General features: G+C 40.4%; 2 protein-coding genes across 2 annotated transcripts in view; one reads left to right on the forward strand and one right to left on the reverse strand.

Moving 5' to 3' along the window:
* The window catches only part of SPG11 (SPG11 vesicle trafficking associated, spatacsin), a 36300-nt gene extending 19271 nt beyond the window's left edge, over positions 1 to 17029 (reverse strand). Inside the window, exons 1-22 of the mRNA XM_083850329.1 lie at positions 16545 to 17029; positions 15311 to 15495; positions 14350 to 14577; positions 13655 to 13853; positions 12926 to 13063; positions 12330 to 12793; positions 11962 to 12107; positions 11247 to 11379; positions 10732 to 10887; positions 9537 to 9715; positions 9252 to 9428; positions 8570 to 8641; positions 8002 to 8129; positions 6969 to 7144; positions 6286 to 6493; positions 5534 to 5737; positions 4501 to 4607; positions 3542 to 3687; positions 2853 to 3014; positions 2034 to 2100; positions 1388 to 1553; positions 1 to 206 (exon numbers count right to left, since the gene is read on the reverse strand). Coding sequence (XP_083706455.1) covers positions 1 to 206; positions 1388 to 1553; positions 2034 to 2100; positions 2853 to 3014; positions 3542 to 3687; positions 4501 to 4607; positions 5534 to 5737; positions 6286 to 6493; positions 6969 to 7144; positions 8002 to 8129; positions 8570 to 8641; positions 9252 to 9428; positions 9537 to 9715; positions 10732 to 10887; positions 11247 to 11379; positions 11962 to 12107; positions 12330 to 12793; positions 12926 to 13063; positions 13655 to 13853; positions 14350 to 14577; positions 15311 to 15495; positions 16545 to 16759 — 3862 coding nt within the window. The 5' untranslated portion in view covers positions 16760 to 17029. The remainder of the gene's footprint in view (positions 207 to 1387; positions 1554 to 2033; positions 2101 to 2852; positions 3015 to 3541; positions 3688 to 4500; positions 4608 to 5533; positions 5738 to 6285; positions 6494 to 6968; positions 7145 to 8001; positions 8130 to 8569; positions 8642 to 9251; positions 9429 to 9536; positions 9716 to 10731; positions 10888 to 11246; positions 11380 to 11961; positions 12108 to 12329; positions 12794 to 12925; positions 13064 to 13654; positions 13854 to 14349; positions 14578 to 15310; positions 15496 to 16544) is intronic.
* Positions 17030 to 17239: 210 nt separating this feature from the next.
* CIAO2A (cytosolic iron-sulfur assembly component 2A) lies at positions 17240 to 24348 on the forward strand. The gene is made up of 5 exons (XM_083850371.1): positions 17240 to 17449; positions 19647 to 19811; positions 21024 to 21073; positions 22750 to 22795; positions 23873 to 24348. The coding sequence occupies exons 1-5, from the start codon at positions 17323 to 17325 to the stop codon at positions 23968 to 23970; spliced, it is 486 nt and encodes a 161-aa protein (XP_083706497.1). The 5' UTR covers positions 17240 to 17322; the 3' UTR covers positions 23971 to 24348.
* The last annotated feature ends 1339 nt before the right edge of the window (positions 24349 to 25687 follow it).

Genomic DNA, 25687 nt, shown 5'->3' on the forward strand with positions numbered 1-25687 from the left:
CCAAAGATTCTCTTATTTCGTTGTGCTGAGATTCTTCATTTCTGGTTTTGTAACTGAATATCATGTTTGCAACTTTAATGTCGACTCTCAGTTTCAGGCTGTTGAGACCAAGCAGTTCCAGAAAACAAACACAGGCTGCTCCTACTGAAGGTATGTTGAAGAAAGAAAGGCCTAAAATATAGGCTTCATTTCCTGCTTGCTGAATCCTGAAACAAAAAAGAAGTCAATATGCATGATTTTTAACCAATTTTCAAACACAAATATTCCCTATGTATGGTTTACTAAACACGAAGACTTTATTAGCACGGGAAATATTTACAAACCAAGTTGCACATTTAGAAAAATGTAGTTATAAAAACAAAGTCCCATATATAATAAATGATCAAAAGACAAGCAGAGTTTACAAATTAATAAACTTTTAAAAAACTGAAGGCAACACAATCGATATTAAAATTAACAAAAAATGCCTGAGAGCAGTTTTCTTCTTTTTTAATTATAAAATGTCCCATTGTAGAATTTACAATCCAAGCATTGCAGCATCAAGAACCTTATTTGCAGACTGTGCTAAGTGAAAAAGACAACCTAAAGGCTTCAACAGTGGTTGGCTCACCAGATGTCTGAAATTTTTCCATAATGGTAACTGAAAAATTCATGCACGCTCAGGTCTTACATTAAATCGATTTTCCAAAGTATTAAGCACTTCAGCCTTCATTAAGGTATGCTTTCCTTTTTGCCCAAATCTTAGCTGTTCAGATACGAGAAACTGATTTGTATATCATGTATATCAAAATCATGAAAGGAAACAAATAGTGACTAATACACAAACAAGACCTTCTAGAAACAATTAGTGATTTCCCCTGATATCACTACTGAATATGAATTATAAATTTAATGTATTTATGAAGTATGCATAATCTGACTGCATTCTTTTGAGCACATGATTTTGAAGCTTCAGACAGAAAAGTTAACTCTTTCAATCTCTAATATACTATTTTTCTTGTTTAACTGAAGAAGTGTCATCTTTAGGAACTGTCAAAGCAAAGGGGCACCTTTTTTCTACAAAGTGATCTAGAGGCTAAGCTCCCTAGAAGAAAACGCTACCTGTGTTCAATATGACTGGAACATTCTTTATTCCTTGCTTTCATTATACAAACTTTATTCAGATTTAAAATGAAGATTTAATAATAAAGCTCACCACCTTTTAGGTGATTATTTTATTTCCATCCTACCTGACGTTAAACTGAATGGATTCCCAGGACACCTAAAATTTTAAGTGATATAGTGAACACCACTTTTTTCCACACTGTTGGGAAGTATTAAAGCTACTCCATGTGCTAGATTGTAACTCCCACAGAACCATCCAACTAACATTTCAGAGAAAACTTACAGCTGTTTGGGAGATTTGCTTTTTACTAACTGCTGGACCAAAAATGTACCAAAAGCAAATGCTGGACGTCCGTGCTGCAAATAGTACAAAAAATCCAGTCGTTCCATTATGGCATATTTGTTCACCAGTTCAGGGGATGAAAAATGAGGAAAGTCACTTGATGTATCTAGAAAGAATATTATCATTTTTATAAGCTGATAAACAATTGAATTAAACATAGAAAATGGCTTTCAGCTACTAAACATGAGATGACAATCAAATACCTCTAAAGCTTGTTCTAATTCAAATTTCAGCATACCCAAATCCCACTGAAATTCCAATTTTTGTTGTAAAATCAGAACTCTAGCAGTAACTTTTTCTAATAGCCATGGGCAAATCATAGGCCCTCAACTTGGTTGAAGAACAAAATACTGCTTTTCTACTTCATAATACATTTAGAAAAAAATTGTATCTGTAAAGAGCTTAGTGGAAAAAAAGGTAACCTATCTAACCATAATTTAATTTCAAAACAAAATTTTAGTAAAATACACTTTTTTTTTTTGTAAAAGGAATGGCCTTTTATATTTATCCTTCAGATCACTCCACTGGAAGCTATTTCATCCTAGGATCTGTCTAAAAAAGCACATAAATCTTGAAATTAACTTACCTGATAGAGCAAGAGTATTTGTTGACTGCCAGCCAAATAATTTAGTTGGATCAAAAGGCACTAATGTCTGAAAGATTAGACACAAAACATATTAAGACAGCTTAAGCTTTTCACATCTGACCAGTCTAGAGAATATTTTAGGGACCTATAGTAGCAGATTGTCAAGAACTGCCTATGCTGCTATCAATCAGGGATTTATCTGGTGCAGGCCTCTCTCAAAGGTACATATTTATCTACTCTGTAGGATCAGAATGCAAACAAATGCAAGAAAATGCTTAGATTTTAGTCTAACAAAACAGGGAAAGAACATGTTTAAGCATTCTGCTAAGCTCTCATTTTAGCAAAGCTACCACTTTCCTGATAATGAGTAATTTCTGTCATTTCTTCCAACTTGCGGTTTATTTCATACAGTAAAAGACATTTGCCCAGAAAGATGTCATAACACTCCACGAGACATTATTCTTTAATTCTAAACTTCAATTTCCCTTAGACAATTTAAAACATTTTACTTTTTGTAATACTAAACAACCTGTCTACTGAATGCAGCAAGAATATTACTTCTCTGACATTCTAGAACTGCCACATGCCACCTCTGCTGAAGTTAAACACTGCAGATGTTTAAAAAAAAAAAATCAGCCAGATTCAATATGACCAATATTTAGCTACCATTTAAAACATGTTTTTAATGAAGCTATAAACTTTAGGTCCAAATTAAGGATTCCGAGAACACAAGATACAGTCCCTACGCTCCAGGCTTTAGCTGAAAACAAACTTCTCTTTGTTCTAACAAACAGCTCTATTGAGAAACATTTTGCACACCTGAACAAGATGGTAAAGAGAGATGTCAGGTGGCAAAACTCCACGAGAAGTACATGGGGGAAAGAGAGCAGCTTTGAGCTTGGGGTAAGGACTCAATGCCATTTTTAAGAGCTGTGGATCAACTTTCTTTAGAGGTTTTTCCATATCTTCATTCCGAAGAACCTAAATTGAAAGGGAAGCAAAATTATTGAATTAGGAAGAAGAAATTGCATTAAGATTTATAAACTCTCATTTGTGGAAATTTGACAAATAGTAACAACACAAAGAGCATCATTTTTCCCCGAAAAAATCTTGTAAGCTATATTAGACACATAATGTTTTAAGTTACTCTATGTATGCTCAGCATTTTAAAAATTTATTGGTTTTTTTTTTTCAAACTTGAACTATTTTAGGAACACAAGTGTCTATAAACACTCTCAGCTGTAACTCTTATGAAGAAGCTAAAGATTCCAAGTCACAGCCACTGTGTCTTGCTATTTCTAAGCCACATAAGATCAAACGCTCTACCCTTGAGAGTTAACATTTGGTCAAGAAATTGAAACATGCAATACCAAAACCAGATTTTCATATGGGAAGACAGTGTTTGTTGTTGTTAGTGTGTTTTATTTCTATCAATTTATTCCTTTGAATTTTCAACACCATGCGAGAATTTCTTCAAAAACCTGTCAATAATTTGTTCCACACGGTACCTGATCAATACCTCCGGGTGCATACATTGTGGTAGCAAGTGCTAATAGTGTACGTCCTTCCAGTAGCATGCTGCTCACACTGGCCTGATTACTAGGAATCAAGATCTGAGCATTTGCAAGACTAGCTTGAAAAATCATCTTTGGATCTAGAAAGGGAAAAAAAGTGAGAAGTAATTTACTATAAAAAAACAGCATTAAATTAATAAATTGTACATTATAACTTCTACAAATATAAAAAAAATATATTTTTATTTTTTTCTTGTTAATAGTGACTTTTTCATAACTTACAAAATACAGGTAAGACCTTCCCATTTTCACTAAACCTTCCCTAATTTTATGCCACAATTTTACTTGCACAGATTGGTTTAGATAGTCCTGCATTTTTCCATTTTATTAGTTCAATTCTTTATCTTACGTACTGCTAAAACTTTTCTAAAAAAAAGCATGCATCACTTGAACATTTTTATCATTTGTTAATGTATGCCTCTAAAAAAGATGAAAGGTTTAAAAAAAAAAAGGCGAAACGAAGTAAGCACACAAACTCCATGGATTTTCAATGACAATAACTAACAAAATGTTTTGGTCCAAGCAAACACAGAGCTCAAGGCACACAGAAGTCATAATGCAGCACAAGAACTATGTGAAGCTTTAATATTAACCGTACACGCATTTTTGTGTCTATTATCCTTCTGCTCAACCTTTTAGGAATAAAGTCAAATTGGATGCAATGATGATCATACACAAACCAATTCTGACATATCTCCAGATCTTTATGCACATTTTAAATAGAAATTATGATCTGTATTTTAGAGATATGGAACCGATCGATGCACATATAAATGATTTGCCATGATGAAAAAAAAGTCTACAGCAGAGCAGAGAATTAAACCCAGATGTCCCAAATACTTGGCTAGCAACTTAAACCTCAGACCACCTGCCGAGCAAGACCAGACTCCTACCTCGTGGGTTACTGGCAACCCCTCGACACTGCACGAGAAATTCAAACCAGGGATGTGCTTCATGCAATTCCTTGTTATCCAAAATAGGGCAATTTGAAGGGGTCAAACTGGAAAAGAGAACAGTAGCAGCACAGTGAAAATACAGTATTTGTAAGCATCCTCTGCCCCAACATAAAACTGCATTAAAAGTTAAGAGCATCTGACTTGGTGTTACAGTGACTTATTTTATCCATTATCATGACAGAGTTGAATCATATCACTCATCACTACAAGATGTACATCTTTAGCTGATAAGGTGTCTCTGGCAGTTTAAGTTTACACTTCTGTGCTTGCTTGCTGCTGTAAATCAAAGTAATAGCTTCCAGAACTGACAACCCCAAACATTTTCCAAAGAGGAGACATGATTCGCAAACACCATTCTCCATAGTCTGAATATTTTATGAAATTAAAATTGATTACACACTGAAAAAAAAACATTTTGTTGGCTTTTCTCTACTCCACTTTTACCTTCTTACTAACTACATGGTTAGATTGGAGTTGTAGCTAAGAAATTTTAATAGCAAAGTAGTCACCAACTGGAAATTATTCGTATAGTTCCAATAATTAATATTTCTTTCTCTTTCAAATCCCATCTAATACTAATTTTAATGGAAACCAGCAATTTATTTGTCGATGTATACAGAATGAACTCGTACCTGTGCTCAGGTGACAGTTTCTGAAGAACAAGTTGCCTTGGCTCATTTAAGATTGCACTGCTTATAATATTACACTAATTACAACCATAACCGTTTTCTTCACTGGCTGACACACAAATAACCATGACGAGATAACCTGGATAAAGCTTCACAATATAGAATGAAACCTAACACACTGCCTCACAGTTTTTCATTAAATGACACTGCTGTGACCCAAGAAGTCTTACTGGACAAACAGCAAGAGCCTAAGAAAACTCCTACTGGCAACAGTTAAAGAAAGTTGTCTTCCATTATTTAAACCTGCATGTAATCCAATGGATGAAAAAAAGTATTCATACCTGTAGTAATCTAGGTAAGTGTACAACATATACTGCAAATTATGTTCTAAACAGTGAAGGACAAAACGAGCGTGGAAGTCCAAACTGCTTGCAGCACAGTATTTCGGAACAGGGTGAGGATTTTGCAGTACGCCCCCCAGGTAAACCAGTCTTTGGAGCAGAAGCTCAAAATCTTCCAATTCAGAAAGGACAAAAATGCCATTTCTTAAAGAGAGAGAGAGAGAGAGAGAGAGAGAGAGAGAGAGAGAGAAGAAAACATACATACACACTGATTAGTCCCTTTAAAAAGTTCTGGAGGCTATTTTCAAACTTACAAAACAGAACTTTCCTTCTAAGAAGTTACTTCACTACTGAAGCAAACATAACCTGACAAAATACCTCTGATAGTGTTTTAACAATATCTCAGTTACAATTCATTGCAGAGAATGAGACATAAGGAGCGAAATACTACATTCAGAATTTTTTTCTCTTGCAGTAAAATGGACAGCAGGTATACAATCTTTTTGAAAGATCAAAACGCTGGCAGAGGATTTCTGTTGCTCCCATGTTTCTTCCTGTTTTCAGAGTACTGAAAAGTGCAAGTACAAGACTAAAAATAAATTTACTAATGGATTTGTGCCGTTTTAAACAAGGGCACCAAACAATATAAAATGAATATGTATCAAAGGTTTTATTAATGTGTACTTCTATAACTATCTTATTTTGGCTTCACATAAGATAGAAAGCAAGTATAAGACGTTAAAAGCACATACCTAGCCAGCTTGTTTAATATATCATTTCTCATGTAGCCACTACACAACATATTTCGGTCAACAATGTCTGCAGTCAGAGTGGGCCAGTTAGCCTGTCCACACAACGTCTGGTTGGGCTCAGATTCTTCAATCCATGAACAAATATTAAGCCAGTCATGCTGGGCTGTCAAGTGCATCCAAAGAACCTCAGGATTACAGGTGGAAAGTTCTGTATTGAAAAAAAGCAAAATGATGAAACCAACGGAAAAAAGTATTTTAGCAAAATACTGACATTTTATACATTTATGTATTTTTAATGAACAGATATCTTCTTTTACAAGCACAACACTGAGATAAATATACTGTTGCACCTCATTAGAGCTTTATGTTGGAAAAGCTAAATAAAATACTATGGTATAATAAGCTTTGTAGACCATAGCAGAGTATGACATTTACAGCAACTGGCAATTCATCAGACAATTCCCTTTCAGATAATTCCAAATTTTTCTCTACAGGATACCTGTCATAACACAACAACACAGATCCCAACAGAATTTCAATTGTCAAAAAAGTAAGTGACGTACTGTGGTAGCACGCAGCTTTGGTTGTATCAATGCTACTCATACAATCGCAATACGCTACTTCAAAGACAGTCAGATTTTTAATTCAAAATTTCTTCTAAATCTCAATACCAGGATACTTGCCTTGGCATGCTTTTTTAGGTAGAAGAATCATTTCCTGAATGGGCTCATCCCACCACTGAGCCCAGTTAAACATCACTCTGACTTCCCTATTGTGAACCCGATGTCCTTCACAATTCAACAAGTCTAGAGCGGCTGTATGTCTGGAAAAGTCTTGCTCCTTCCTCCAATTCTTTAAACTGCAATGAAGTTTTCCATTAGTACATTTTCTAGTACTTAAAAAAAAAAAAAAACAGTATGCAATCTAACAAAGAGGAGATAATGAAAAGATGAAAGATGAGAATTAATGAATTTCACTATTTAATTTTTGATGACAGTGCTAAAAGTCATATCAGGACTTATTTAGCTAAAAGTTTTAGAGCGCATAGGAGACCAACAGGCAAAGAATTAACTCATTTTTCCAAAACTGACATAGCAAGTAATATAGCAAATAATATGTAACATTTTCACAACTATTTAATTCTAAAATTATTTTTCTGGGTTATTTTGTTTGTAATATTATAGATATATAAAAATATAACAAACAATCCATCTGAACATGTTTTGCTTGATTAATATCTCCAGTAATATCCTTCATTATTAAAAAACTTGTACAGTAGTTGCGGTGAACTGGGGGTTGGCCTCTTCCGGCAGACAACTAACAATAGGACAAGAAGAAATGGCCTCAAGTTGTGCCACGAGAGGTTCAGGTTGGAAATGAGGAGACATTTCTTCTCAGAAAGAGTGGTGAGGCATTGGAATGGGTTGCCCAGGGAGGTGGAGGAGTCACTGTCCCTGGGGGTGTTTAAGGAAAGGTTGGACGTGGTGCTTGGGGACGTGGTTTAGTGGGTGACATTGGTGGTAGGGGGATGGTTGGGCCAGATGATCCTGGAGGGCTTTTCCAACCTTAATGATTCTACGACTACATACTTCATTTATGGTGATGACAGAAGATCATATTTGTTAGTGCAGTAAATCACATGTGATGTAGAAGCCAGTATATTTAAAATACTATTAACATTATTAATTACTAATTAAAACTGATAACCCACATTACCTGGAAAGAGACTGAATCTCTTTATTGTCTTGGAAGGACTCCGAGTAAAAGCTTTCAACCTGATGCACAAAGTCTATCATTTTCTTCTCTTTTTCAGAAAAATAATTTTCTTCTTGTAAAACTTTCACCTTTAATTCAAATTAAAGTATTACCTCCAATTATATATTTTCTCTACTTATAATATATCTAAGCTGCAAATGATCCTGCAAGTGTAGAGAGTTAGCCAGCTGTAGGAAAAAAATGCTAGCTTCACCGAGGTAAATATACTTTTACCCAAATTTCAAGAGAGACATGACTTCATACTGTGTGCAAAAAGATGAGCACTAGATCAGACCCAGAACAAAGAAATTACATTTTAGCCAATTTTTACTTTAACTGCAAATACAAAAGAACATAGACATTGACATGTGACATGTTTCAGCAACCACATTGCAAGGATGCAGGAACAGAAACAGTTCCCATTCTGAAAGTGTGTTCAATACAATGCTTTCTCTCAGCATAAGTAAGTATCAGTCTTTAGAGCTGAGAACATCAGCTAGACCAAAAAAAAAGCCTTTTCTACACTTACCAACAAATCTCGTACATGTTTATCAACTGTGTAGAAACATATCTTATGCAATTGCTGCTTCACATCAAAGCCCTAACAAAAAAGAAGATATTCATTGTATGCAAACTGTATGGATGCAGCTGTACATTGACAGAATAAACGCGTCAGCTTTCTTTCCAAAGCACACAACCTTTTACAAGCATGCTCGTGATATTCACTTCACCAGCTACTGAGATGTTGTAATAACCCGGTGATCTGTGTGATCTCTCTAGCATGTTTGCACAGAAGATTTGTACCTTTACCACCTACTCCTTTCAGGATCACCTTTACACTTCCCCGAGCATGACGTTAATCAATACGCTTTCATGAGTAACGCTCCCTCAGCATTCTGAATGTACATTAGTGATCAAAGCAGTACTTTAAAACACGGTAATTTTAATTGCATGAAAGGTATGTTAGATGGGGCTTTGAGCAACCTGGTCTAGGGGTAGGTGTCCCTGCCCATGGCAGGGGGGAGTTGGTATTAGATGGTCTCTAAGGTCCCTTCCAATTAAAACCATTCTATGATTCTATTCTATGATTTAATGTCATAGAATAATTACATCCACATGAAAGCTTAGCCCCCTGCCCGTACTCTTACCACTAATTTGTTTCATTAGTCATAAAGAAGTGTTTATCAGTATGCTTACTGAACACCTCTCACCATATTTCTTAAAAGTTCCGTGGCCTCTCTGGTATTGTTCTTCAGAAGACGGTCATAGACCAGATTCAAACCCGTCTGAATAAATTCCTGAAGACTTTGAGCAGGATGCTGATGCCTTCGGAAGAAGGTCTGGGCCTCTGGCATTTTGTTGCTTAAGATGGCCTCAGCAATGACTTCCTGAAAGGGAAGAAAAAAATCTGGAACAAACTAGTGCCATTAAACTTCAATGTTATCACCTCTGTGATTCCTGTATTGAGTATTCAAAAACTGACTATTCATTTTTACCTCTGGTGTTAGTTTTTCCCACATTTGGCTTTCTTCTACTGCAGGCAGCTCTTCATCAAGATCACTTCCTACATCTGCAATGTTTATTTCTGTCCGAGGGTAATTTTTCATAAATGTCCTAAGTTCAATAACGTAATCAGTTAAAGTATCTGCAGCCTTCTGCAAGTATTCATCAGGTTCTGTCAAGAACATCCAAGATATCAGTTAAATGAAACTAACCATACAACATTTTTAGTGCTTATCACTGTTGAATGCATTCTCCTGACTTCACTAAATAAAACACACCTCAGAGAAAAGAGCACATCATCTCTATATTGCTATTTGACCTGTACGGGTACTGATACTGACTGTCACTATCCAGCTACACTCACAATCCTACCACTGCTCCAGAGAGGTCCTCCTGACTTCATTGATGGATGTGTTTGCCCTTCAGGGACAAGTAAATGACAACTAAAATTTTTAACCAAATATTAGTCAGATAAGCCCCATTTAAAATGCAGGGACATTTTAACATAGCATATACCAGCTATTACTTGATTCTTACACCTTTTAGGCTGTAGTTCAAAGAGCAACATTTCAGCAACAGTGCCACCTTAAGCAGCCATGCACTCCTACAAACAGCCTGCACCCCCATCAGACACCCGTTCTTTTTCCTGTACCAGCCCTCGGGTTATACTGGGATGTATGACTGTTGCCACACAGTAAATCAAGCTGGAGGTGCTCCTGACAAGAAATACCCTGGTAGGCTATTTTTCAGCTGAACTCGTTTCTTAAACTAGTCTGCTCCATTCCACATGCAAAGAAATATTTGTGCCAGCGTATTTCAGGTGGTGGCTCTGAGAAAAGGATGAGCAGCGGAAGGCTACAGTCAAGCCATTTAACCGCACTGCCATCAAGTATCCAGCATCATCTTAGTCTGATTCTGCCATTCTTACACATCCTGACGTCCCAATATGATCCAGCTGACTGTACCCTGCCTGATGTGACAGCCTGATCATAGTTGTTCACGCTTATACTGTATTCATACTAATTTCTCAGGCTTTCCCTTAAATAATACTTTTCACTTAACTCTAGTGCAAGCCTTTTTTTGTTAATTCTAAGTAAATTTAGGCTTCTAATTCAAAATTTGAGTTCTTATTTATCTAAACAATCACATATTACATTACTATGCAAGATTCAAAATGAGTAATCTTACCCTCTGTGTGGACAAAAATTTCTTCAAGTTGCTTGCTAAGGAAAGTCAACGTGAGGTTTAGCAGCTGCTCAGAAAAGTGTTTACTCTGAGGCTCCATATCATTTTCTCTGATTGCTGAGCCAAGTAAGTTTAAAGCTGGCCTCAGCTCTTCCAAATCTGCAACATTTACATAAAAAGTTACATCTGCATTCTATCATGAGTGATCACATAAAATATAAATTAGAATAAAGGTATGCTACTAAAATCTTCTAAAGCGTGTCAAACAACTTCTGTAACATGCTTTGCTTTTACATCAAAATGCTTAGAACAAGTCATTGCCAGAACTCAATCAAAAAGCCACATTTTATACACCAATTCTCTCTCGTTTTCCAGAAGTAAAGCTGCTGCGATATAGCAACATCCCAACATACAAAAGAATAGGCAATTTGATGTAGTTTTACAAATGCAAAACCATAAACTGAAAGGCAATTCAATCTCAACCTCAGTGTATTGAAGTATTAAAGTATTTTACTCACTTTTCAGAAAAGACTGAGACGCACTATCAGTAGACTGTTCAGGTCCAGAGCAGGGTGCAGAAAGATTAAAAAGACTTTCTTTGCTTTTTAAAAACAAGTCTACTGTGTCTAGTTGACGATTTTCCAAACCAGCCTAGGCAGACACACAGTAGCACCGTTATGCATGTATTCTAAAAATATACGGTACACTTATTGCTAGCACTTTTACTTCATATGCAGTAACAAAGTATGCATGCAGAAGAAAAGAAGAAATTTAAACTACATGTGCAACACCTGTAACCCGGAGTAACAAGATGACCTGCTGAGTACCTGCCATGCTCTTTTAATTAGTTTTACAGAAACTCTGCCCCAGTATCTTTGGAGATAAAACGTTAGTTAAGCAATTTATTAGAGTTTGATGGGGGATACAAAAAAGCGTGAGAATCAGGACTTTGAATAAGCTTACAGCAACTGAAAACTGCTGTGAACCTTCCCCCCTTCTCCATCAGTTCACTTTCTATAACACCCTTCAAACAAATTAAAAGAACCCTACCAAACATCTCCATCTAAGCTCCCTCCCTCCAAACACGACTGAACATACACTGACAATGTACAGAATTACAGTGTGGACAGATTGTTGCAGAGTCCCAGACTTCTGGATTGCTAGTGTTTTTTAAAGATGGTTTCTCTCAAAAGAAGAAATTATAGCTGTAGGACATGAATCGGACTTACTTACCTCTAGCGCATGTATTGGAATTGAACATCGTCCCCATCCATTGAGATGACAAACAGAATCTACGACTCCAGCACTGCCATAGATCATCAATCTATTCAAAAACTCTTCTTGAGTTAAACCAAACAGAATTAAGGAAAGACCATGCTCTAAATAAAAGAATCAAATCGTAATTAGAAACACATAAGCAAGTTGCTACATAGCAAATAAAAACACAAAGTTGTAGTGGCTCCATTTGGATTTCACCTCAGCAAGAACACATTAATAATTAGCCAACAGCAGCCAGACAGGCAGGAAAGAAGAAGACTACAAACAATAAGCCTCTTTATCCAAAGCCTGTAGCAGAACAATTACATAAAAAAGCCCTTCACCTGTCAGAAGTAGACATAATGGCACGTCTTCGTTACAATCCACATAAACAGTATCTTTGCTGAAGTGGTAATAAGTCACATCTTGTGACTCGAAATCCCAGAGAGCAAGAGTCAATCTTTCATCATTTGTTAATATTACAAACAGTGCTTTAGCTCCAGTTACAGATTTACACTCCAGTTTCACCACTTCTTGTGGTACTTCTACACAGATTTGTTTCCAGTGCTGCCTTGAATCACTGAGATTTGTACCACTGCTTTGTAAGGGTTTGGAAGGGATGCACCAAACAGCCTTTGGAACAACAGCCAGCACCTTCTCAGGAGTTTCATAGATTAAGGGATCATGATCTTCAAGATGGGTAAAATACTGATACCACGGTAAATTCGTGTCATACGCCAAATTTGGAGAACGTGGTCTTCTTTTCCTGATTGTATTGCGTAGTGAGGATAAGTGTGCCTTCCAGGACCTGGGATGAAGAAAGAAGTTATCCATAACACCACATATTATGGAAGGAACAACGCAGATAAATCAACTTTTAACATTTCCTCAGTCAAACAATATGCTTTTTGGTTTACACATTAGCATTTTCATTATGTACCTGTCCACACGGAAAGACGATGACATAAGCTCCATACTGTAGTCAGAACTAGCAAGGTCATCCTCGTCAAGACCTTCAGGTGGCTTCACTGGAAGACTTTCAGAATCTCTTTTACAGATCAAATGCCCAGGGAACTGTCTGAAAAGAAATCATTATTAGAATTAATTTTTACCTCCATGATAGATTATTTATTTTTTTCCCATCATATTTAACTCCATCAGGAGTAAAATCAGAAAAAATGGGAGCTATCAGAGAAGCAGTTTTCTCTCTGATTAACAGTATCTACATAAATGTATCTAGGTAAGCCATCAAAACCTGATGCTATTTCCTCTGAGATAGACAATGCCTTTAAATTACAACCTTGTCCTAATTTATCAAGCAAAATCAGTAAGGCTGTATCAGAAAAGTTTAACAATCCTATATGCTCCGCAGTACTTCTAAAAGGTGTTGTCAACCTCCACTGGCAGTAACTGAGAGCACATATCCCTGTCTTCCTAGAAAAAAACAAAATCCAGTATAAAACATTTCTACTTCTTTAAGTGACGGGGCATAAAGTAGAGCAAATATTAATGGGCAATCTTTAAACAAATGTGAAATTTCTGCTCTACCCTATAGCCAGTACTTGGAATAAAAAGCTGACAGCATCTCAGCTGTTACAGGACTAAGATTAGGCACTTTTTAATGTTAGTTGCACTTAACTTTCATATAGCAATTCTACTGCAAACATACCTGAAGTACTTGTTCAGATCCACAGAAATGGCACTGTTGGAAGAATTGATGATCACAGCAACACTGAGATCATATGATACTTTCATTGCAGTGAGTGGCGATGTGATGGCTGAACTCCTGTTCTCATCCTGCACACCTCCCTGGCAGAGTGCTACGTCAATGTTTGCTAGATTTGCACCATCAAAAGAATCAAATATGTCTTTAAAAGGTGTCAAAGAAAATGCCAGGATTCAGATAGTCCAACGAACAAGAAATTACACAGAAGAGGAAGACAGTGAATTGCTGTTAATTTTCTAGCCCAAGTCAATCTTGGCACAGCAAAACACTCAGAACTGCTTGTTTTACAACAGCATTTTAAACCCAGCTAGACTATTTCTAAAGCATCTAATTAAGAAAAGAAAGCTTAGGGACACTAAACTTAAGCACGTTATACACAGATCTACATACCAAAAGTGCTGAAAACCAACACTCCAGTGTGGAACAAATTTCCACTATTATGCTGAGAACCTAGACTTGACCCATGACTCAGACATTTTTTATGAAATGACCAGCACTTCGCTACACAACCCCTCTGCTGAAAGCACCTTCAAAAAAAGAAGACTGTTAAAAGAAACTTGTGTGTAATCCTGACAGAAAACTGACCTTGTTCTTCCAGATCATTTACACCGCAAGCTAGCGTCTACTGCAAAGGATACAAATCCAGCCAGAACTGTCTAAAAAAAACAGAATTCCCCTGCAGAAGTTTATATCTGTTATTCTTTCCAAAACTTGTGGTGGCAAATCAAGGGTAATGCAGTCACATGTCTCTAATGATGAATCTTCTCCAGGAAAGGTAAGATGCACAACAATAAAGTTATTGAGCAGAAGTAGGCATCTGTTGTCTTTAAAAGACAGTATCCTCAAAGACAATATTGAAGAAAGACCTGTAAATTTAAAGGTATCTTAGGATTATGGCAATCTGGTACTTTTGACTGTAAAGGTATCTCAACGAAATCACACCTCAAATACATTGCCTCAGCTGCTATTTTGATAAAAGTTGTGATTTGGGGCTTGTTTTTGTTTAAATCTCATATTTTGTCAGGAGTGTTAATTGTAGAACAGTGTCCAACAGTACAAGCTTTTTAAATGGACACTACTTTGAAGAATGCAAAAAAATCAGAAAACCATTTTTTCAGTCAGCACTGAAAGCTACCATCTTTGGAAATAAAGGTATTTTAGCAATGGAAACTTTTAAATAATATGTAAAACATCAAAGCCCTAGGTCCTGCAAAGACTGCACTGTGACTGTACACTACATTTGCCAATCACGGAGCACAAGGTTCAACACATAATTAGTCTTTGCAAGATCAGTGAAGAGCCCCATCTGTTCTAATATGACAGTGAAAATTTGAGATAGCACAGCTGCATGAACATACTCATTTTTGACTTTGTGTCATCCAAATGTCTTACCCTCAACAGGTTAATTCCTTTTAACAATATCACCTTTAATTATAGAAATGTCAGTTATTTTTCAAGTTCATGAATACTGCTTCTGATCACGCTAAATCAGTGCAAAAATATTTCACGCTTCCCTTGTGTTCTATTTGTTTCACCTAATGAAGCAGAATTGGACCTGTAACAATTACAAATATGGAATACATGTTGAGATTTACTCACTAATATTTTTAACTTCGAGGAGCTTTTTAAGCGTATCTTCCTTACAACTGTGCAGGGAAATCGGGTTATATTTTCCATCTTCTACAGTGAATTCATAGACAAACAGTTCGTGATTTTTACTAAGAGCCAGTATTTTTGTCTTGTCTGTTTGTAGATCATAATCTTCTGTATTCTCCCACATGAAGCTGAAGATACAATATTCAGTGTGTTTATTGACCTTACTTTCCACATTTCATACACTGAACAGTTCTGGAAGCATGCTAATGATGCACAGTTTAATTTTAATCTTCTGAAGTAAAGATTCTGCCGTTGCCCCTTCCCGCACCATAACATGTTTGTTCCCTAAAGGAGACTGCAATGCAAGACAGTGCTTGAGGAATCCCTGCTTCTCTTCTAAAGAGAACAGATTCCTCTGTCTTTGTGTTTCTTTTCTTTAGTCACCCATGCCACGTTACACTCTGCTTTAGGACTTCTTTTAGAAGGAGGAGCAGCATTGTTAGGGAGAAGAGACCCTAACACCCGTTTTGCCCCCCTGCTGCTTGGGCTGACAAACTCTCCAGGTGCCTGTGTCCACCCGTACCTGCTCTCACATGGGAGCAGGCAACGAGGAAACAGCTACAGGGCCGCAGAGGGTGGGCGCAGAGGGTGGGCCAGAGCACCACACAGGCGTTGCCATCGCTCAGCGCCGCGCTTGCTGGGCCCCGCCGCGTGCCCGTGGGGTTGCCTCAGCACTGGAAGCCACCACAGCAGCCTGAAGACGTCTTGTGACCGCCCCATGTCACGCGCGAGCGCTCGCCCCGGCCACCAGGCAAGGAAGTCAAGCCCTCGGTTCTACACCCGCAAATCTACGAGGCCGGGCGACCTCCCTCCCCACCTTTTATTTTTTAAATCTTTGTAATCACGGAATCACCTAGGTTGGAAGAGACCTCCAAGATCACCGAGTCCAACCTCTGACCTCGCACTAACAAGTCCCCCACTAAACCACATCACTAAGCTCTACATCTAAACGCCCTTTAAAGACCTCCAGGGCTGGTGACTCAACCACTTCCCCGGGCAGCCCACCCCAATGCCCAGCAGCCCTTTCAGAAATACCGCTCAGCGCCCCGAGGAACAGGGACTGAAACAGAGCGGAGGGCATTTCAGGGCAGGGTTTTGAACCCCCCCCCCCTCGCTCTCCTACGGCTTTCGGGCCCCCCCCCGGGGCCGGCCCTCCCCCTGCCCGCCCCGCACTTACTCAGCCCAGGCTCCCGGGAGGGCGCAGCCCCGGGCCCGGCCGCCCCCGCCCGGCGCCAGGGCCTCCAGGTGGATGCCGCCGGGGGCCAGGAGGGCGCCCAGGGCGTCCTGGCCCCTGCTCAGCCGCACCCGGGCCGCGTCCCGCGGGGAGCCCCACGCCTGCCCCGAGCGGGGCGCCAGCAGCACCCGCAGCTCCCGCCCGCCGCCCGCCGCCATCCTCCCGCGGCCGCGGCCCCTCCTCAGGGGGCGCCGCCCGCCGCCCGCCCCGCCGCCATCTTGCGGGGCTGCCCCTCTTCCGGTCAGCTGAGAGCGCTGCCCCGCGCCGCGACTACAACTCCCAGCAGGCACCGCTGCCCGGCGCCGCCTGAGGGGCGGTGGGGGGAGCCGCGTTGCGCGCTGGGAGCTGTAGTCTCCGTCAGTTAGCGCCGGCTGCGGCGGGCGGGTGAGACCGAGATTATTATTAAATATGTTAAATATATATTATTAAATAGCTCTCTATTTCCACGGGCAGCGGAATACGTGCCACCAAACGCTGCTCCCAGCCTCCACAGCTGCCAAAACCTGGGAACCAAGGGCACGGCGCGCAACATCCCCCTCACGGTTCCCTCAGGGGACGGGTGGCCACGCCCCGTGGGCGGAGCACGAGCGAAAGCCCCGCCCCCCCCCCCCCCAGGGGGCGTGTCCCAGATAGCGACGCCCCGCCCCCGGAGCTCCCCCCCGGGGCTGGCGGACGGTGGCCGCGCGGGGCCGCTCCGCGCTGCCCATGGCGCCGCGGGACCATGTCGCTGGTGCTGGGGCTGCTGGCGCAGGCGCTGGGCAGGGCGCTGCGGTACTCCGCGCCGCCTAGGGCCGGCCATGCGCCCCGGGGCCGGGCCATGGAGCAGGACAAGGCGCTCGAGGTCTACGGTGACTGCCGGGGAGCGGCGGGGGGTGGGGGGACGGGACCGGGAGGGGCTGGGGCCTGTGAGGGGCCTGGGGGGGGGTCTGTGAGGGGCCGTGAGGGGCCTGGGGGGGGTCGTGGGGGGCCGTGAGGGTCTGTGAGGGTCTGTGAGGGCTTGGGGGATGCCTGGGGGGGGGGCCTGGGGGGGCCTGGGGGGGTCTGGGGGCGATCTGTGAGGGGCCGTCAGGGGTCTGTGGGGGGGTCTGTAAGGGGCCGTGAGAGGCCTGTGAGGGCCTGGGGGGGGGGGGCGTGAGGGGCCTGTGGAGGTCTGGGGGGGGCCGTGAGGGGCCTGTGGGGGGCCTGTGAAGGTCTATGGGGGGCCTAGGAGGGTTCTGGGGGGTCCTGTGGGAGGCTGTGAGGGGCCTTGGGGTGGTCTGTGAGGGGCCTGTGAGGGTCTGGGGGGGCCGTGGTCCCGGGCCCTTGTCAGGGTGCAGGAGGCGTGGGGGATCCCCCTGTGGGGGAGAGAGAAGGGCTGTGGGGCAGGCCGGGCGCGGCTCCCTGGGTGCCCGCAGCCCTGTGAGGGGCCGGGGCCTGCCCCGGGCACCTCCTCGCTGTCCCCGGGCTGCCTGGGGACGGGTGGGCACCGCGACCTGGGTGGGGTGCGTGGGGTGGTCCCGGAGCCAGGGGTGCGCTGAGGGACCCGGCCCTGCGTGGGCTCGGCCGGCGGGGCGGTAACGGAACCGCTGCTCCCGGCTGTGGGAAGGGAACGGGGCAGCTGCGGGCCTGCCTGGCCGAGCGCTGCGGGAGTTACCGCCGTGTTTCATCACCTGGCGTTAGCAGGGACTGGGCGCACCTGGAAGGGCCGGTAATTCCAGAAAGGGCTGCGGGGGAGTCCGGTGAAACGGGGATTTCGGTTCCCGAGCGACTGGCTTCTTGGTGGTCAGTCCGTGAGATACGGAGAAGTTTCACCTCTGGAAACGCTCCCCGTAGGATCCTGCAGTATTCCAAGCGCTGTGCTCGAAGGCACTGCTGTTGTGTAGGCAGTTAGAGGCAGCGTGAGGATTTTATGCAATGCTGTACACAGAAAAGACTTTAAAAAAAAACAAAAGAGGAAATGTTGTCAAACTCAACTTTGAAACTTGAGTGATGTTTAAATAGAGGTACGTGAAAACACCAGCAGTTCTAGTGACTTAGGTCACCTTAAGCACGTAAGTAGTCCCGCTGATTTCAGTTCATCCATATTCTTATGCTTGTGCACGATCTTTGCAGAACTAAAACATCTCTCTGTAAAATTTCAGTTTAAAAGACCAGCACCCGTGAAGTACTGTTCAACAAAATCTGCTCTAGTGTTCCTCCTGCTGCTTGGCAAAGTAACTGATAATGCTCTTGTATAAGTCAGACTTTCACACAGAAGGAGGATGCAATTTAAAGATAGAGGGAAGAATGTATCAGAAATTACAAGGAAATGTCAATGTGAAGATAATTCTGTTCTACGTGTGTACGAAGTAATTCCTTGTTTGGCTAGGCTTCTGTGGCTGGCTAAGGCTAATTCTGTTCCATCGTGTGGTGAAACTTCCATAAGCTAATCCAGAACACATTACCTCTGTGAAAAGCAACTCGGTTATTTTCTGTACAGGTTTATTAAACCTAGTTGATCCCCACATTTTACAAGCTAAGGAGATGGCCACTGATACAGATAAATATGGATTAGTGCATTATTTCTGTACTGGCTTTCCTTAAGATGGCTTCAAAATCTTATCTGTGAGGCCCTGGCTGGGGAGTGGAGGGGGAGAAGATGGGAAGGAAAATTGACCTGTCTTGGTAAAAGGTTCGGTTTGCTTGCCTTACAGGTTTTTCAAAGTCTAGCTGAAATATTGCATCTCTGCTTATCTTTTGGGTAGGCTAATTTTAAGTCACCTGTAGTTCTGAAGGTAATATTTATCCTTTAATAGGCATGTTCTGATTCCTATTTATTAAAACGGGATTGTAAAAACAGTAACAAGTTTAGAACCAGAGTGTGAAAAGTATGTGCACAGTGAACAAGAAATGCCTTAATGTGCCCTGAAGCAACTCATGAGATAACACATCACTGATAGTTCCAGCTCTGCCTTTTCTGAACAGGATCAATATCAACAGTGCTGGGAAGACTGCTTCTAATAAAAAGTATCTTGTATTAAATTTAGAAAAGCAACTTTATTGTTGGTGGGTTGTCTCCTGCTTTAGATATAATCCGTACTATCCGGGACCCGGAGAAACCTAATACTTTAGAAGAACTGGAAGTGGTAACGGAAAGCTGCGTTGAAGTAAATGAGATCGGTGAAGATGAGTATCTGGTTATCATCAGGTTTACACCAACAGTACCTCATTGCTCTTTGGCGACTCTCATTGGTAAGATATTCGTTTCATTAAATCTGTAACAATGAATGTAGAGTTAATTTTAGGTTTTCTGAATAACATATTACTTGGTTTAAAGGCAGTATTGCTTTGCCAGGAGTTTGGCTAGGAGGGTTCTCAAGATGAAATTCCCATACAAACAAACAAGAAATAGAAGGAATGTGGAGTCATTCAAGGTCTTGTTTTTTTTTTTTCAAGTTAGGGAGACTCTTCAAAGAGTGGCTCTCAAAAATCTACTCAGAAGTGGTACAGACTTCTTTCTTTATATTCTCCAAATTATATTCTCCCTTCCCTTTTGGGTTGTTCCCTGTGCCTGTGCATGTAAAAAAAAATAAATAAAAAAAAAAAAAATAAATTATGTGCAATCAAAAAAAAAAGTTACGAACCGTTAGGAATTTGAAAGCAGTTACACTGAATGAGAATCTACACTCGCTTATTTTGCTTTTTTTCTTATTTGTGAAGAGATCACATCTACTCCCTGAAATAACTTCTTTAAATGTACCAAGATCAGCAAATCTTACCATTGTATATCAATGCTAAGATTTCACAGTCTGTTTTAAAATTTAAAAGAAAATAAACCTTTGATTTAACTGCGGTTATGTATTTGTGCTGAGATAGACCTTGCTGCTTTATGTAGAAATTGAAGTGTAGATAGTAAGCGTTAGCATGCCGAACGCTAATAATTTATAGTTTGGCCCTGTTAGGAGTGTCAGTGGGTTAACGCTGAGACCTGAGGATCGATTACGTAAGTGTCATCTTAAACTCGGCGTTAATCATGTCCTTGGCACCTAATGTCGGCCAGGTCTTTGTTCATCAGAGATTGTGCAATCCTTCAGCGCTGTGTGACCTTTGAAGCACAGTTCCCCGTTCTGGTACGGGAAAGGGTTATGGCAGCTGTTTGAAATGGTTAGTGTGGGTAAGAACGTAGGCAGTAAACAGCTTCTTTATTTTATTTCCTTCTCCAAACTTCCTCAGCTGCACAGATTGCTCTAAGCTGGTGTTTCTTTTGGGGTGCATTTGCTACTGCTGTTACGGCTGGCTCAGCCTGAGGACAAACTGGGGCTGCAGTTTGGCTGCGTTTGTCCACGTGTAGCTCACCGCGAAGTCAGATCTTGTGAGCAAACTGCAGCTGGCTAGTGGTCATGCTCTAGAAATGCACCTCAAACCTTGAATTTGACAAGAAATTCTCTTGTTTTCTTCAAACAGGCCTTTGTTTAAGAATAAAACTTCAGAGATGTTTGCCTTTTAGACATAAGGTAAGCTATCTGTTCTGGAACTTGCTTTAAACTACCTGAATGAATGTATGCCAACTTCTCTTTAAAAAAGGGAATGCTGCTGGATCAAGTAATTTGCGAACTGTGATAGAGGATGTTTTTTTTCCTAAAAGCTTGTCATTTGCCTCTGTAAGGTCGAGGTAGTGTCAGTGCAGTACCTGAAAGGATCTCTGAATAACTGTGGTTGTTCCTTTCCTTCACAAAATACAGTTTGTCACTGACCTTCTGAAATACACCGCATTTCAAGGGCTTTTCTGGCCAGCTGACATTCAGGTGGAGGAGAGGGTGTTTTCAAAGCCAATATTACAATGAATCTAAGTCAGGCTCTTGCCTTGGGGGAAAATGAATTTAGCCTTCTGTGATATTTCTACATATCGAAGCATCGTAAAAATAAAATGTTAGTAGTTGCTAAATCTACTGTACTGTTTGGGATACCTGATAGCTGTCTCCAGTGGACCCTATGTGAGCGAGCAGCCCTGAAAGCAAGGTAACTACTGTCAGTTAGAAATCAGTTCAGGGGAGTTCTACCAGGCATCGTCTGTGAAGGAAAAACTTCAGAATAGGTTTATTAGGGTTCAGAAGGACTGCAGAATTCAGAACTGGAGCTGGGCTGAGGAAATCTCTTCTTTATGACCTGCTGTAGGAACTGTTGTATAGATGATATATGGGCCTGACCCTGGTCATTATACCGCCTTGAAAGGCCAGCCCTGGCTGTGCTGCCAGAATGTAAGTGTGTGGGGGGGGAAAAGGGGGGTTAATATAACCGTAGAGAAAGCTATTTAGGTTTTAGCAGGATCTAAGAGCAGACCTTTAGTGACAAACATGAAATCTTTATAGACCTTTAGAAACTTGCCCAAAATAATATAAAGTATAAATTCTTTAGCTTAGAATTTATGGTGTTGATTCTTATTTATTTTTTAATAGTTGCTAGCTTCATCATTCCAGTTAAATGGTGTAAAGCAAGACTTGCGTTTCTAGGTAATTAGGTAGATGGTGATTTGTTACGCTGGACACATGATAACAAGTAAGTTTAGCTTCAGTGAGATAAGATAAAAGGCATTGGACTTGTTTACTTGCTTTTCCTTTAGTACATCAGTTGTGGTTTGACGTGATTTTTTTTTTTTTCCTCCTAGGCCTGTTAAATTAAATTCATGAAGGTGATTTGTGTCTATTTAGTTTTTAGTCATATAGTTTAGTCATACAGTTCATTCTCACTGAGCAAAATTTTCATGTCTTTTCAAGAGTTTTTAGCTTGTGAAAGTGACACTTGCAATTCTAGTGGCTTTCAGACAAATTGTCCCTGAATTGTGACCAGCAGAGAACTTGGTAGAAAGGTAGAGCCAATTCTCTCTTATGTTTCCAGTAGCCTAACTGCAATTACATTTTCACATGAACCATTAATATTAGAGAGGAATGAATGCCTACACAATTTTGAAGAAGTAGTATTGGTGCCTCTTCGAAAAGTGGTGGAGATTGTCTTCTGATTATATGGTAATGAAGCCTAAGATCAGTTATTGTCACTGATGCCCTTCCATTGTGAATATTTTTAAAGGTACGGATTACATGCATTGTGTGTGTATGGTACAATTTTTTTCTTCCAGTAATGAATATATTTCACTATTAAAGTATGAATCTAACATTAATAATCTCCCTTCTAGCTGGAAATCTACATATCTGAAGGTACACATTCCACTGAAGAAGACAGTAAGTACAGCTTATAAATGAGAGCAGCTTTAGACTGTTCTTCAAGAAGTGCTTTTCTTCCCCTACGTTGCTATCCTTTTCAGAAACAAATGCTTTCTTAAAGCTTTAAAATGAAACATGTAATTGAGGCTATTTCAAAATCTATATTGGTATTGCAAATATATGCTTCTTGTTGCTTTAAAACAAACAAAAACCAGTTTCTTGCAGGTGTTGAGTTGTGCTTATAACAAAATAAGTTGCTACTGTGCTGCTGGATTATTAACATGAACTTCCTGACTGATTGATCTTGCTATCTTAAAATCATGATAACAAAAATATGTTTCTCCGTCAGTGTTTAAAATAAAACTTGTAGGACACTGAAATTCTTTCAAAGCTTTAGTCAATTACTGTCTTAAATGACTGTTAAAGCCTTCCTTAGGGCAATGTCCCTGGCTTTTTTATTGTTAAGCACTGGAAACCTTTGTACGGGGGAAAATCAGTTCTTTTGATTAAATGGGCTAGAAATTGAACCTGGAGAGCTTGGATTCCTCATTTGTCACAAGCTTCGCGCTTGCAATCAGCACACCTTATATTCTTTATTATAACAAGAAAAGTTAAAAAAAAAAAAAAAAAGCTTGGTTTCTGTTGGATGTTTTTTTTTTTTGTGACTGAGCTTTCATTTGCTTTTGTTCCCAATTTCCTGTTAATGTCCTCTCCTTTTGCTCTTTGCTTTTGAGCACCCTCATGTTTTTCCTGTTTTGTGACCCCTCTATTATGTCTGGCCTGCCTTTTTTTTCTAGGCTATATACCTTAAATGTCTGCCTGTACAGTACTTTATCAGCTATTGTGCAAATTTCAATTTTGGTTATTATGCAAATTTCAATCCTCTGCCTAAATAGCAGTTTGCAGTGAAAGTTGCTGCAATGTGCTGTTACTGTACACAGCATTTTCTCCTCCTTTGAGCTGGCCATTAACTAGGTTTGGAGAAACTTCACTGCAATATGGTGGCTTACATTTGTCATGTTACTGATACGGTACACATTATACAGTACCACTGAAAACTGTTTCTGACTTTACTTTTCGTATGATGTCTTGCAGTCAACAAGCAAATCAACGATAAAGAGAGAGTAGCAGCTGCGATGGAGAATCCAAACTTGCGAGAAATTGTGGAGCAGTGTGTTACAGAGCCTGACTAGTAGCTATAATACCCACAGAGTTATCATTTTGATACATTTCTTAAAATATCTTTGTTTAAAAAAAAAAAGAAAATAATCAAGGCCTTGAGTTTAATACTTGAGTTCTTTTTATCTTCCATATGTTTTTTTAAAAGAAATTGTTTATAAGATAGATTTAAATTATGACGAATTAGTCTGTGAAATAAAGTGAAGTGTATAGTGTTAAGAGTTTGTAATACCCGGTGTCCAGAGAAATATTTTATCTGATTAAAAAATGAAACAGCACCGTATGTCCTGCCTTCTGATAGACATTGTGATATAAATTCAGTTTTGCAGGTTAAATTTCTATATTGTTTCAATCACTGAACCATAAAAATAAAACAGATTCTTATACTGAAATGTTGCTTTCTGAGTTCAGAAACATTTTTCTTTTTTTTCTTTAAGCCTAGGTTTAGATTTCTGTTAGAGAAATAAACATGTCATTCAACTACGTCGTTGCTGATGAACACATTAAAATTGAAATGAATTCAGAAAAAGAATTTGGAAACAAGCGATTGGACTGCAGCAAGGTAGATCTTTACTAGGATGCTATTCCTGCTAAATATTTTGTTTTCCCTGTAAATACACGTTTCTGATTCTGGAAGCTTTGCTTTACAATTATCTTGAAGGCAAAGTTTTCCTATGGGCACTGTGTTGCCAATTTGATCCTGCTCTTCCTTACAACTGAACGGCAGCATGGAAAGTGAGAGAATCCCACAGCCAGTGGTTGCCACTGTCCTGTTTCTTTCTGCTGCTCCCTCACTAATCTTATCTGGGGCGTCTGTAACGTTGCCAGCTGTCATATGTTTTCTCTCTGAAGACGTTCCCTAGGGCTAGGTTCCTACTGCAGCTGTGGATTCGACCATGCAATTTACTTTGCCTGAAGAATTAAGCAGGTATTTCTCACTCAGCTGTCCTCGCAATGGAAGTGACCTTCAGTATCTGCTGTACAGCCACAGGAGGGCCTCAGTGGTGGGCATGTCTGTGGTAAGAGAGGCTAGTGCCATCCCTGCGTGCCCCATAGCACCTGACAAGCTATTCCAGTATCTCAGAGGATGTTACCTGGTCTATGCATAACAGTTATCCCCTGCAGTGGTTTGTATGAGATGCAGGGAGCCGTTCCTCACTGAAACAGTGATTACTCTAGTGAGTTTGTATTTGGTTAAACACTGAAAAAATCCCTGGAGTTCCATGCAAACATCTGTTGAGATTTCAGGGATTTGTAACCATTTTAATAGTAAGCCCCATAAAGCTTTCCTGAAGGCAAGAAATGATTGAATGGGTTCCAGCTAGGTTGCACATAATAAACGGCAGGGGAAATTTTCCTTTTGTGAAGTTGTGTGCTGACAAATGTCACAGCTGTGCCAATAAGAGCTTGTAATCTCCTTACGGTCAGTGCCCAAGTTAGTAATAAAAAAAATAAGTAAAAAATGAGGAGAGGGGAAAGGGTGGACAACAATCTCCTTTCTTCTTTGGGTTACTTCATGTCTGCAGAGCTGGCAGTTCCAGCTAGGGGGTCGGACGAGAAAGTATCTGCGAAATTACTGTCTTAATTGAAGCTGAATCCCCAAAGTTAAATTTGATCTATAGTCCAAAAGCCTTTGTATCCTCAATGCTCACCTTGAGTTTAGCTTGAGGGAAGTGTGTACGTCCACAGGCAGAACTTTGTACAGATGCTTCTGTGAAGTTTAATTAGGTG

This window comes from Anser anser, assembly GCF_964211835.1.
Source record: "Anser anser genome assembly, chromosome: 10".
Lineage (NCBI taxonomy): Eukaryota > Metazoa > Chordata > Aves > Anseriformes > Anatidae > Anser > Anser anser.

Coding starts and splice junctions, on each gene's coding strand:
- CIAO2A (XM_083850371.1), top strand. CDS start 17,323: ATGTCGCTGGTGCTGGGGCTGCTGGCGCAGGCGCTGGGCAGGGCGCTG. Junction 17,450..19,646: donor CAAGGCGCTCGAGGTCTACG/GTGACTGCCGGG, acceptor CTCCTGCTTTAG/ATATAATCCGTACTATCCGG. Junction 22,796..23,872: donor ACATTCCACTGAAGAAGACA/GTAAGTACAGCT, acceptor GATGTCTTGCAG/TCAACAAGCAAATCAACGAT.